Source organism: Brachycentrus maculatus, unplaced genomic scaffold, assembly GCF_059751285.1.
Source record: "Brachycentrus maculatus isolate JH-2025_06_01 unplaced genomic scaffold, ASM5975128v1 h1tg000330l, whole genome shotgun sequence".
Taxonomy (NCBI): Eukaryota; Metazoa; Arthropoda; class Insecta; order Trichoptera; family Brachycentridae; genus Brachycentrus; species Brachycentrus maculatus.
In genome coordinates this window covers 58,014-72,168 of record NW_028281079.1, presented here as the reverse complement: position 1 = coordinate 72,168, position 14,155 = coordinate 58,014, and the positions used below count along the sequence as shown (strand labels likewise).

General features: G+C 40.3%; 1 protein-coding gene across 4 annotated transcripts in view; it reads left to right on the top strand.

Moving 5' to 3' along the window:
* Positions 1–12,983, top strand: part of ena (ENAH actin regulator enabled) — a 33,787-nt gene extending 20,804 nt beyond the window's left edge. For 3 of the 4 annotated variants that reach the window (XM_088268814.1, XM_088268816.1, XM_088268813.1), the window contains exons 6-12: positions 584–859; positions 2,608–2,689; positions 3,398–3,451; positions 6,743–6,895; positions 7,579–7,788; positions 10,315–10,438; positions 12,812–12,983. In XM_088268814.1, the coding sequence (XP_088124940.1) occupies positions 584–859; positions 2,608–2,689; positions 3,398–3,451; positions 6,743–6,895; positions 7,579–7,788; positions 10,315–10,438; positions 12,812–12,840 (928 nt within the window). In that variant the 3' untranslated portion in view covers positions 12,841–12,983. Of the gene's footprint in view, positions 1–583; positions 860–2,607; positions 2,690–3,397; positions 3,452–4,400; positions 4,581–6,742; positions 6,896–7,578; positions 7,789–10,314; positions 10,439–12,811 lie in introns of all 4 variants that reach the window. The other variant, XM_088268812.1, reaches the window with a different exon arrangement.
* The last annotated feature ends 1,172 nt before the right edge of the window (positions 12,984–14,155 follow it).

Here is a 14,155-nt window from a genome sequence, read left to right as displayed (position 1 = left end):
TTCGTGACATTCCCCTTGGATAATTTTTTAACAATTTCGTAAACCCCACCAATGTGATGTTGCCCTAACGATTGCAAATTTAATGTATAAATTTTCCTTCACAACATTTTGAGTGTGTCCATATACTTGTTCACTAGTCCGAGTTATTTTACGTTTATGATATCTCAACGTAGATGAATATGACAGATGGATGAATGTTCACCGATGAATATGGCAGGTTGTAAGCCCTGTAAATACCTAGACTTTCATATTCTGCCTCGTCTATGTTGAGATGTCAAAAATATAAATTTACAATCCATAAAATTTCTTAGCGAATACCCCAAACTTGTTCAAATTTCCTAGCAAGGTTTCCAAACTCGTTCAAATTTCTTAGCGAATTCCCCAAATTTGTTCAAATTTCGTAGAAAACTACCCAAACTTGTTCAAATTTCCTAGCAAGGTCTCCAAACTCGTTCAAATTTCTTAGCGAATTCCCCAAACTTGTTCAATTTTTTGCAAGCTCCCCAAACTCGATGAAATATGGAATATTCCGTCCATAAATTACCCGACAAAGCCTCGCGACAATAATAGGTTTCGTTTGCAGAACGATGACGCGGGAGGACGCCGCCATCATCCAGCAGCAGCACCACAACCAGCAGCAGCAGAACCAGCTGCAGCAGCAGCTCCAGCAGCAGCTGCAGCACCAGCAGCTGCAGCTGGCGCAGCAGCAGCAGCAGCTGGCGCAGCAGCAGCAGCTCCAGCAGCAGCAGCAGCTGGTTCAGACGCCGCCGCAGCCGCCGCCGCACGGGGCTGGCCTGAACCACTCGCTGCCGCCGCAGCAGGCGACGCACAACTCGCACACGCACCACAGGACCAGCAGGTCGGTGTTCTGGACTCGCGTCATTCTTTGTATATATTCTCATCATCATTTGTATAGACTCGCGTCATCCTTTGTATAGACTCGTATCATCCTTTGTATGGACTCACATCATTGTTTGTTTGAGCTGAAATTATTATTTTGACTGTTAACTTGCATCATTGTTTATTTAAGCTTACGTCATTTCCATTTTTAGCAGTCTAGACTCGCATCATTGTTTGTTGCTGACATTATTTCCACTTTAGGCAGTCTGACTCGCACCAATGTTTGTACAACAAGTAAAGACTCGCATCATTGTTTGTTGCTGATATTATTTCCTCTTTAAGCAGTCTGACTCGCACCAATGTTTGTACAAGTAAAGACTCGCATCATTGTTTGTTTAAGCAGTTGTGACTTGCGCTATTGTTCGTTTGACCGGACATTATTTCAACTATAAGCTCGCATCAAATGTGACTTACACCATTTTTTATTCAAGCATACATTATTTCCATTATAGGCAGTCATTGTCTGGATAATCAGATATTATTTCCACAATAAACAGTCTTGACTCGCATCACTATTTATATACCAAGTTAAGACTCACATTATTATTTGTATAAGTAGTTGTGGCTTGCACTATTGTTTGTTTGAGGAGTCATTATTTCCACTACCTCCATTAGTCTGGACTCGCATCAACATTTGTATAAACAGTTGTGCTTTGCACTATTGTTTGTTTGAACAGTCATTATTTCCACCACCTCATGTACAGTCTAGACTCGCATCAACATTTGTATAAACAGCTGTGCTTTGCACTATTGTTTGTTTGAACAGTCATTATTTCCACCACCTCATGTACAGTCTAGACTCGCATCAACATTTGTATAAACAGCTGTGCTTTGCACTATTGTTTGTTTGAACAGTCATTATTTCCACCACCTCATGTACAGTCTGGACTCGCATCAACATTTGTATAAACAGTTGTGCTTTGCACTATTGTTTGTTTGAGCAGTCATTATTTCCACCACCTCATGTACAGTCTAGACTCGCATCAACATTTGTATAAACAGCTGTGCTTTGCACTATTGTTTGTTTGAACAGTCATTATTTCCACCACCTCATGTACAGTCTGGACTCGCATCAACATTTGTATAAACAGTTGTGCTTTGCACTATTGTTTGTTTGAGCAGTCATTATTTCCACCACCTCATGTACAGTCTGGACTCGCATCAACATTTGTATAAACAGTTGTGCTTTGCACTATTGTTTGTTTGAACAGTCATTATTTCCACTACCTCATGTACAGTCTGGACTCGCATCAACATTTGTATAAACAGTTGTGCTTTGCACTATTGTTTGTTTGAAAAGTCATTATTTCCACCACCTCATGTACAGTCTGGACTCACATCAACATTTGTATAAACAGTTGTGCTTTGCACTATTGTTTGTTTGAACAGTCATTATTTCCACCACCTCATGTACAGTCTGGACTCGCATCAACATTTGTATAAACAGTTGTGCTTTGCACTATTGTTTGTTTGAACAGTCATTATTTCCACCACCTCATATACAGTCTGGACTCGCATCAACATTTGTAAAAACAGTTGTGACTTGCACTATTGTTTGTTTGAGCAGTCATTATTTCCACTTTATGCAGTCTTGACTCTCATCAAAATATGACTAATAAGTATTGATAGTCTTGCAGTCCCGAGAGGCTCCTAAGAATTTGGCCTTTATCTGCCACGATGTTAATACAACTTTGTTTCATTTTCCAGCGCACCCATGTCGGCCGCCATGTCTCTCCCCCCCGCCCCGCCTCCGGTCCCCCCTCATCAAAACTTAATTGGACATTCAACGGTAAAGAAAAATTGCCTTGCCATTTTCAAATATTTTAACACTGAAATTAGTCAAACAAATAATAAACCTATGAGTGAAAGCTAAACTGGCAGTCATGGCTCTAGTCATAAGAAGGATGAAAGTCGGAATGTGATCTCTCATTGCGGTGAAACTATCAATGGTAGATGTCCCAATGGTGATATAAGGAAAGAATGTATAGCTCGGCTGTCCAAACTCAAAACACAGTAAGGGCCATTTTTTTTGTAGTATGTTTTTTTGCATTTTTGCACTAGATTCTACTTAGTCCAAAAATGCAAAAAAAAATGTACTAAGAAAAATGTCCCTTACTGTGTTTTAATTTTGGACAGCCAAGCTGTTTGGTCAACTTTTATAGCTATTGGTTTCGGGAACAGCAGGGTTGTTTTTGGTTTTTTTCATTGGTTTTGGGGCGGCGTGTTGCCGCGTTTTGTGATCGCGTGATCGTGTTTGTTACTGTAAAGGAGTAGCGCACAGAATGAAAACAAAATGATTTACTTACAGTTGGTTCCTTTATTGAAATAAATGCGATCTTATACTAAATACTGGAATCAAATAATGACAAATAATTCGATCCGTCGAAGTCCTAAGTCTCTCCAAAATCCAAGAGGTAGTATTTTACAAAAATTGCGCCATAGAAATTATCAAAATTATCAATATTATATGAATAAATTATAATCGTATTATTTTCAGGTCCCCGCGCCACCACCCCCTACGCCGCCCGCGGCACCACCGCTGTCCTTACAGGTGATTTATATTTATTTACTTATTTTTTATTAAATATTTAGTCAGGTGTTGGATTTAAAATTGGATTTACATTTTTAACCACATGCTTGGGTTATTTTCACAAAAATAGAACTGAAAGTATAGGGTGTTTTTTTTATAAATTCAAACTTCTCGCAGTAAATTGATGGTGGCACCCGCCGTGTGGCGTGTTGCGCCATCTTGTTGAAACCGCAGCTCTGTCACATCAATGTCGTTCAACCGAAGTACTCGTGTCAATAATCGTGGTTCTGAAGCACTCACCATTGACCGTAACCATTGACCGTCACCATTGACCGTCTTTAAAACAATATGTGCCGATGACTCTGCGTGCCCATAATGGATGTAAGGATATCTCGACAGAGGCTTCTGGGTTTTCTCCACTCTAAATTTGTTGATTTGGCGTTTAATTTGTAGAACTCCATTTTAATTTATGTATTAATTTTAAATCAAACACAGATTTTTTGAGTTTACTAAGTTGTATTTTATTAACAAAAACACATAAAAAATTATATCGTGACAATTGTTTCGCCTTGTTAGGGCATTATCAAACGAATGTTTGATAATGCCCTAACAAGGCGAAACAATTGTCACAATATAATTTTTTATGTGTTTTAGTTGATAAAATACAACTTAGTAGACTCAAAAAATCTGTGTTTGATTTAAAATTAATACATAAAATAAATTAAATTATTATCATGTTTCAAAAACTTGAAAAGACCATTTAAGATAGGGACTGATCAGAGTCATTTTGTCGTAACTTAACATGTTATGATTCGAGCATTCGTATATACAGTACAGCGAGTGCTTCTTCCCAAGTGGGATGCTCGTCGCGAATGTGGAGGCCAGTCCCCACCTCAAGAGTCTTGCGCTCCCTTTAATCCTACTGCTTGGTGCGGAGCTAACCGACTAACAGCAATTAACCGGGTTGCAGTGCGCGCCGCCTCCGCCGCCGCCGCCCGCTGCCAGTAGCCCGGCGCCCGGGGCCGGGGGGGGCCCGCCGCCCCCGCCGCCGCCGCCCGCCAGCGGCAGCCCGGCCGGCGCGGGGGCCACCTCACTCGCCGCGCAGCTGCAGCTCGCGCGCCTCAAGAAGGCCAACACCGCCCAGGCCAAGGTGGGCTGCCCGGAGACTGGATAGTAGTAGTAGTGCCCGGAGACTGGATGTGTGACTAGATGTGTGGATGTGAGGGGAGCTAGGAGCGTGTGGCCTTCCGTCCACTCAGCCTAATGGTAGTAGTAGTAGAGTAGTGGTGATAACCCTGGAATGGGCTATCCGGAGACAGGGATATCTCTGGGATGTATGACTAGGACTAGATGTGTGGTGTGAAGGTAGATGAGAGTGTGTGTCAGAACTGTAAAGTGAGTGATAGTAGTATCCGGAGACAGGGATATGCCTGGGATGTGTGACTAGATGTGCGGATGTGAAGGGAGCTAGGAGTGTGTGGCCTTCCGTCCACTCAGCCTGATGGTAGTAGGAGCAGAGCAGTGGTGCTTACCCTGGAATGGGCTATCCGGAGACAGGGATATATCTGGGATGTATGACTAGGACTAGATGTGTGGTGTGAAGGTAGATGAGAGTGTGTGTCAGAACTGTAAAGTGAGTGATAGTAGTATCCGGAGACAGGGATATGCCTGGGATGTGTGACTAGATGTGCGGATGTGAAGGGAGCTAGGAGTGTGTGGCCTTCCGTCCACTCAGCCTGATGGTAGTAGGAGCAGAGCAGTGGTGCTTACCCTGGAATGGGCTATCCGGAGACAGGGATATATCTGGAATGTATGACTAGGACTAGATGTGTGGTGTGAAGATAGATGAGAGTGTGTGTCAGAACTGTTAGGTGAGTGATAGTAATATCCGGAGACAGGGATATGCCTGGGATGTGTGCCTAGATGTATGGATTAGAAGGGAGCTAGGACACGCCTCAAGAAGGCCAACACAAGCCAGGCCAAGGTGGGCTGCAGGCGGGACATCTGGGATGTGTGGATGCAAAGGGAGCTAGGAGTGTGTAGCGTTCCATCCTCACTGTCTACCCTTGTAGGGAAACGGCATGATGGTGTTAGTAGTAATAGCAGTGATGCTAACGCACTAATGGGCTATCCGGAGACAGGGATCAATGAGATGTATGACTAGATGTGTGAATGCGAAGGGAGCTAGGAGTGTGTGTGTTCCAGGAGAGGCGAGTGTGGCATTCCATCGTCTCTGCATACCCCTGCAGAGATGGTGTGATGATAGTAGTAATACCCACAGATGGAATGGGCTATCCGGCGACAAGGATATCTCTGGAATGTATGACTAGATGTGTGGATGTGAAGGAAGCTAGAGGTGCCTGTCTTGGCACACACACTCAGGACAGGCGAGTGTGTGTCAAGACAGGTGAGTGTGGCGTTCCATCTTCTCGCAAATGGGCTATTACTAGCCAGTTCCCTCTAGATTACTAGCAATCTACCTCTAGTGATCTAGAGGTAAACTGCTAGTAATGGCCCATTTGTGGATAACATCACTAGTAATCTAAGGTAACTCGATAGTAAAAGCCCATTTGCGGGTAGTATTACTAGTAATCTAGAGGTAACCGGCTAGTAATCGAGATATAACCTGCTAGTATCTGCAGGTAACCCGCTAGTAACCTAGATATAACCTGCCAGTATCTAGAAATAACCCACTCACTGTTAACCTAGAGGTAACCTGCTAATAATCTAGAGATAACCCGTTAGTAATCTAGAGTTACCCCGCCAGATTACTAACAGATGAAGTGTCATGTAGTCTTTGCTGTGTCTTTCATTCTATGGATGAAGAGATAATCCGCTAGTAATCTAGAGGTGATTTTTCAGTACAAAATTTATTCAATATGACCCTGGACTGGTACCTGAAGCGGAGGTCTGATCACCTTTCCTTTGTGTATTTAACGATCAAGATAATACTGCTTCTATATGATGCATTGCCCTATGCACCATTGGGCGCGGACAAGGGTTAGAAGAAGAAGAGAATCTAGAGGTGCTTACTTACTTACTTCAGCCTTCTTCTTGTGTCCAGCATTGAACAAAGCCCTCCCTCTTGGACTTGCACAGTTGTCTGTTGGACGCGACTCTCTTCCAGTGCAGGCCCGCCACTTTCCTAATGCCATTGGACCATCATGTCTGCGGCCTACCCACGCTTCTATGCCTCCAGTCAAGCACCTTCTGCTTCCATCTATCCTCAGAAATACGTGCCACATGACTAATGAGTAATCTAGAGATAACCCACACTTGACCCGATGATGACCTGTGATCTCGCTCCCGCAGCAGCCGATGGTCCAGGAGAACAGCGGCTCCTCGACCAGCTCGGGGGGCAGCGCGGGCAAGGCCACCACGCCGACCCCGACCACCATGAACTCCATGATGACGGAGATGGCCAAGACGCTGGCGCGGCGGAGGGCGCAGGTCGACAGGAGCGAGGTAAGAATGAAGATGATGAGGAGTTACCTGAAGGTTGCCAAGTTGCAAGCTGTGTCTTTCATTCTATTCAATGTCTTCTGCTTTAAAATATTTCTTTCATTCTATGGATGAAGTGTTGCGTGTTGCAAGCTGTGTCGTTCATACTACGGGTGAAGAGTCATGTGTTGCAGGCTGTGTCTTTCATACTATGGGTGAAGAGTCATGTGTTGCAAGCAGTTGTAGGCGTGCAGCCACACTGCCAAGTTGGCAACACTGAAAATACGAATTCGCCACGGAGATTCCCGAACGAATTCAACAAAAGCGACCAACCGAAGAGAGGAGGCGGAGATTCGCCTGCATCGTTTGGTTCTAAAGGACGTGTAACTAGCTTCACATTTTAATTCAAAGTTTCATTAATTAATTAGATTAGATTATAATAGTTAATATCAATAGTAATTAAAGTGTAAGAACTTATATAAAAAACGATCTGTAAGTAAAAATTCTTTAAATATCCTTTTCTGGCTTTCCGTTTTAATAACACACACACACACGAGGTGACCAAACAGTGTTTTTCATTCTATGGATAAAGTGTCGTGTGTTGCTAGTTATATCTTGCATTCTGTAGATGGATTGTCTTGTGTTGCAAGCTATTTATGACATGCATACCCATTTGAAAGTGCTAATGCTATGTCTCTCGCCTTCAGGAGGGCGGCGCCGAGGGCATGAAGACCTGGGAGAAGTCGGCGACGCTGCCGCACCGGCTGGGCGCCGCCAACGGCAACGGCGCCGGGCACGCGCTGGCGGCGGGCGCTGCCAACGGCGCCCCGCCCGCCCCGCCCGCCAACGGCACCGCCGAGCTGGACGCCAAGGCGCGCCGCCGCATGGCCTCCGCCAGCGAGGAGACCATACTCAAGGTGGCGCATCCCACATCCATCCCAATACCAATAGTTGTGACAGTGTACCAGACTAAATTTTTGAACATTAGACCCATTCATGACTCTTTTTATGTCCTTTACAACTCAAAGGCTCTCAGCGTAAGATGTCGTCTGGTAATTTTTTGTAATATTGCCACATCCAGCTCAATACCAATAGTTGTTGACAGTGTACCAGACAAAATTTTTTAACAAAAGACCCATTAATGACTCTTTTTATGTCCTATACAACTCAAAGGCTCTCAGCGTAAGATGTCGTCTGGTAATTTTTCGTAATATCGCCGCATCCATCCCAATACCAATAGTTGTGACAGTGTACCAGACTAAATTTTATAACAATCCACCCATTTATGACTTTTTTAATGTCACGATGGCATACGATGTTTCATTTATTGTAACTGCAGACAGTTGGTAGAATTCCATATTGAATTGTTGGGTAATACATTCAAAATTAAACAAGGTTTACTGGATTGAATTCTACATTTATTTATGTGTTTGATAATGTCTGATGAAGATGAAACGCGTCACGTATTAACATATACATAAATAAAGGTTGGAGCGCTACGTGCAGCGCAGTCAAGGGATAACTGGAGAAGAGTCATTGCTTCTGCAAGGGTCACAACCCTCAGCAATGAGGAATAAGACGGAGAAGAAGAAGAAATAAATGTAGAATTGAATCCAATAAACCTTGTTCAATTTTGCATATGATGTCGCCTGGTAATTTTTTTGTAATAGTATTCAATGGATCATTATCAGACGGTAGGAATATCTAATTTAACATACTCAACCTATCAAGGATTGTATTAGACTCGTGCAGTGTTTATAACAGCCGATATAATCAATATTTTCATTCTTCATTTTCTTGTGGAAAATTTGGCTTCGTAAAAACGTTGTTTTTGTAAGTTGGTAACGAATGACGTCACAGAAACGATGGACTTATTTTAATATTGGTCACATTGCTAAATTATTGGCGGCTGTATTTGTTGATGTCTATGGTCCACCCCCCCAACCCCCGCCCCTCATGTTTGTAAAACATAAATTGTAGTGTAGTGGTAAACAAACAATCCACACTACTACTATTACAGCTCTATAAACCATAGACAATAAACTATATGATGTCATAAAACGTTCGAGTCAATAAGTTAAGTTATAGTTATAGTCGTTAAGTGTAATGGTCAGCACGCTCGGCTACCGTTCTTGAGGTCCCGGGTTCGATTCCCAAGGGGGGTAAAATAAATATAAGTGATTTTTTCACTGTCATATTTATTCAATATTACCCTGGACTGGTACCTGAAGCGGATGGCTGATCACCTTTCCTTCATGTGTAAACGATCAAGATGACACTGCGTTTATATGACGCAGTGCCCTATGCACCATTGGGGTGCGGATAAGGGTTTTATTATTATTAATTTATTAGCTGATAAACCAACACCGTGACCAAAATCTATTGAATATTTTTACAAATATATGTTATCCTCTTCCTAGCTCCATCCCAACTTATCGTCTTTGTAGACTGTCGGGGTCAGCTCTCCTCGTCGTCAGGCTGTTGGTCCTTCTATCATATACAACGTCACCTAGGCCATGCCTTGGAATCATGTTATCTTTCTGCAGCATCCATGAATTTTTGGTCTTCCTCTAGATGTCTTTCGAGGAAGATCCATGGCAATCGCCCGGTATACAATATGATCAGGTTCTCTGCGTCCTATGTGCCCATACCACCTCCAATTGCCTTTCCCCTACCTTACTATTGATGCCTGTTACAGCCAGACTCCCACGAATGCGAGAAGTCTTTATTCTGTCTCTAAGGGACACTCCAGCTGACCATCCAAAACAAACTCAAGATTTAAGCACTTTTTTGTTATGAATTTTCGTTAATAGTATTGTATATTTTTGTCCGCCTCCGTAGTGTAATGGTCAGCACGCTCGGCTACCGTTCTGGAGGTCCCGGGTTCGATTCCCAAGGGGGGTAAATTGAATATAAGTGATTTTTTTCACTGTCATATTTATTCAATACTACCCTGGACTGGTACCTGAAGCGGAGGGCTGATCACCTTTCCTTCATGTGTAAACGATCAAGATAACACTGCGTTTATATGACGCAGTGCCCTATGCACCATTTGGGTGCGGATAAGGGTTTTATTATATATATATATATATATTGTGTTTTAAACATGTTTTGATATAAATCATGTCATAAATCACGTTTTGTATCGGCCGTACATGTACGGCCATACTCCCGGACTGGCTGAGGATGATGGTTATCAGATCAATCAGCGGATAATTTCTACTGTCAATCAGTGCGGAGAGTTCAGTATGGACATTTTCCGGGTTGATTAGTACCACACGGGGGGTGTGTGGGCGGGTGGGGAGTGGGGAGTCGGGAGTAGGGCGTGTATACTTCAGTGGCGGTTCAGTGGGATAACACTGCGTATATATGACGCAGTGCCCTATGCACCATTGGAGTGCGGATAAGGGTTTTATTATTTTATTATTTATTATATATTGCAGGTGAACGGGTCAGGGGAGGGGATGTGCGGAGGGGTGGGGCCCGGCGAGTGGGAAGCCTTCAAGCAGGAGGTCCTGAGGGAGGTGCGGACACAAGTCAGCTCCATCAAGCAGGAGATTATCGACGGTAAGGATAATTATTTCAATACAAAAACAGTGTTTTAAGAAAAAAATCAGTTACACAAGATGTTACCTGGGTTTAGAGAACATTTAGTTGCAACTTATCAAATACTGGGCTTTAACCTTTCACTGCATAGTGTATCAAGAGTGGCTCGATGATTTGGGGGCCACACGAGCTCAAGTACTCTCTTATGGTAGAGAAAGTCCAAAAGAAGTTTCTGAGGTATTCAATTCAATTATTCAATTTCAATTTATTCAACAACAAAAAAATAATATATACATAACAAACAATATTCAAGGCGTATATATTAAAAGTAAGCAAGAAGACTTAAAGGTGTAGAAGAATCCCGCTTCGGAAAACTCCTTCGGACACATGGAACAGATCAATATCCAATGTGATATTGTTCAACATAGCGGTAGCTCTTCCTACAGGCACAACCATCGGCGGGTTGGTCCTGTGTATAGGAATGTGAAACAATCTATGCCGACGCTGTCTTAGGTAACTATCGGGAACATACAGACCAATGTTCCGGATAATTTCAGGATTGTCCATCATACCGCGCAACAATCGATAAAAATGATTAAAATGTATCTCTACATGAGAGAGTATGGCTATTATCCTCGGCTCTACCCGACCCAGTTTCTCCAGGGTATGCTTGGCTACAATAGTTTAGAGACTAGAAGGAATGTGTATTTGATTACGCATTTTTATCCAGTTTCACATTCCTATACACAGGACCAACCTGCCGATGGTAATGCCTGTAGGAAGAGCTACCGCTGTGTTGAAAAATATCACATTGGATATTGATCTGTTCCATGTGTCCGAAGGAGTTTTCTGAAGCGGGATTCTTCTACACTTTTAGCAATAGTATTCTTGCTTATTTTCTATTTTTGTTAATGTATATGATTTAAATTTATGTTTGTTAATTATAAATAAATAAATTGATTCTTTTACACCTTTAAGTCTTCTTGCTTACTTTTAATATATCAATCAATCAATCAATCGAACCCTTATCCGCACCCCAATGGTGCATAGGGCACTGCATCATATTAACGCAGTGTTATCTTGATCGTTAACACATGAAGGAAAGGTGGTCAGCCCTCCGCTTCAGTTACCAGTCCAGGATAGTATTGAATAAATATTAGAATTCAAAAATCACTAATAATTATTCAACCCTTCCCCGGGAATCGAACCCGGGACCTCCAGAACGGTAGCCGAGCGTGCTGACAATTACACTACGGAGGCGAACAAAAATTTTAATATATACGCCTTGAATATTGTTTGTTATGCATATACAATTAATTTTTTATTGTTGAATAAATTGAATTGAATTTAATTGAATAATTTTTTTTCATACCCAAAAGTTAATGTTAAAACGTCCTTTAAAAATATAAGCAGCCATTCTTTGTTGTTGCTGACTAGATACATTCATAACTCAAGTATATAGTTCATATAATAATAAATAATAAAACCCTTATCCGCACCCCAATGGTGCATAGGGCACTGTGTCATATAAACGCAGTGTTATCTTGATCGTTTTTTACACATGAAGGAAAGGTGATAAGCCCTCCGCTTCAGGTACCAGTCCATGGTAATATTGAATAAATATTACAGTGAAAAAATCGATTATATTTATTTTACCCCCCCTGGGGATCGAACCCGGGACCTCCAGAATGGTAGCCGAGCGTGCTGACCATTACACTACGGAGGCGGACAATATAGTTCATATAGTTCATAAATATTCCCATAGTTGAGTTAGATTATAATTGCACAATGAAGCGGCTAAAATTGATAAATATATGTGATAGAAGGGTAATTACTGATCTGGTTCTGTTATATAAAATTATTAACAATTTTTTGGACAGCCCTGATCTCTTAAATCAAATAAAGCTTAGCGTGCGTCAAAGAGGTACTAGGCAAAAATCTGCATTCCCAGTATTTGTACATAATGCAAACTATGCCATGTTCTCTCCGGTTCCGCGGCTTCACATGTTAGCCAATGCTTTTGAAAGTACAGATTTATTTAATATATTGTATCCTCCTTAAAATCTGTACTTTCTCAGCATTTCTTCTCCATGTTATAATGGATAAATTTAAACGTTGTGTTTCACTCTCTCTCGCTGCTCGCTGATAGTGTGTGAAGGAGACGTGTATTTACCAGTGCTTACTATTTGTTATTTTATTATTTTAATTACGATTTTATGTTATAAGACTATTTGTTACAAGACTTTTTGTTTCTCTATTAGTGTATTCTTCTTCATCTTTGATGAGAGTTCAAAAAATAATATAAAAATTAATACATTAACTATTAATCTATTAATGAAATTTCGTTGTCTTTGACTTGTATATGAATTTTTATGTTTTTTTTTGTCATTTCAGCGGTCAAAATGGAATTGGCGCGGAGGTAATTGAGGCGCTGTTTCCGACCCGCCCGCGGGCGCACTATCAAAACGAAAAGACGAAAGAGAAAAGACTATACGGCTGAGATGGACTCCACATTTACACCAACCCCCGTTGCGTTTGTGTTTTTGTAACCGCGTAATACCCAAAAACGATATGTAATATGTAATACGTGTATTTTTTTCCTCGCCAGTTATTCCTGGCGCTCCCGGCTCGAATGACCCGTTGTGTATCAAGGAAGAAATGCAATATTGAAAGGGCGGAAATAAAAAAATTAATTATTTTACTTAAGCGATAGCTATTTCGCCTGTGAAGACATGTTTTTACAGTGATATATATATATATATATATATATATATATAAATATATATATATATATATATATATATATATATATATATATATATATATATATATATATATATATATATATATATATATATTAATATATATATATATATATATATATATATATATATATATATATATATATATATATATATATAAATATATTTATATATATATATATATATATATATATATATATATATATATATATATATATATATATATATATATATATATATATATAAATATATCGTAGTCATACAGGAGAAAGTGACCAGGTACATTTTTTACATTTTTTACAAAAACATGAATATTGACTATTTCATATCTCACTAGCTTAATATTGCCCTGAAAAAATCCCAGAGCAAATTTTACACTTGGAAGTATAATATATTGACTTGTTAAAAATGACTAACTGCGTTGATGTTTATTTTGTTGCCAAGCAAAAGTGACTTAAATGGCCCTCCTGAACATTTTACGTTTGGTTAGTTAGTCACTTTCTCCTGTACGACTACGATATATATATATATATATATATATATATATATATATATATATATATATATATATATATATATATATATATATATATATATATATATATATATATATATATATATATATATATATATATATATATATATATATATATATATATATATATTTTTTATTTAGTTAGGTTAAATTTAATGCCAAAAATTCCCCTTTTGTTTTCGTATTTAATGCTTATAATTTTTATGTTTTTTTTTCTTCACGTATGTATTTATACAGTGGAACCTCTCATAACGAGCATAATTCTTTCCAGAATCTTACTCGTAAAGCGCAATATATTTTGTTTTGACAAACAAGTGAATGTCGCGAAAAGGGGACTTACCTTTCCTCTGTAACTCATGCAAAATGTCGCTCATTAACCTTTTAACTGCGTCAACTTTGTTCCTGAGAGACGCCCGTACGCGGCGGTATTTAGCCGTTTTT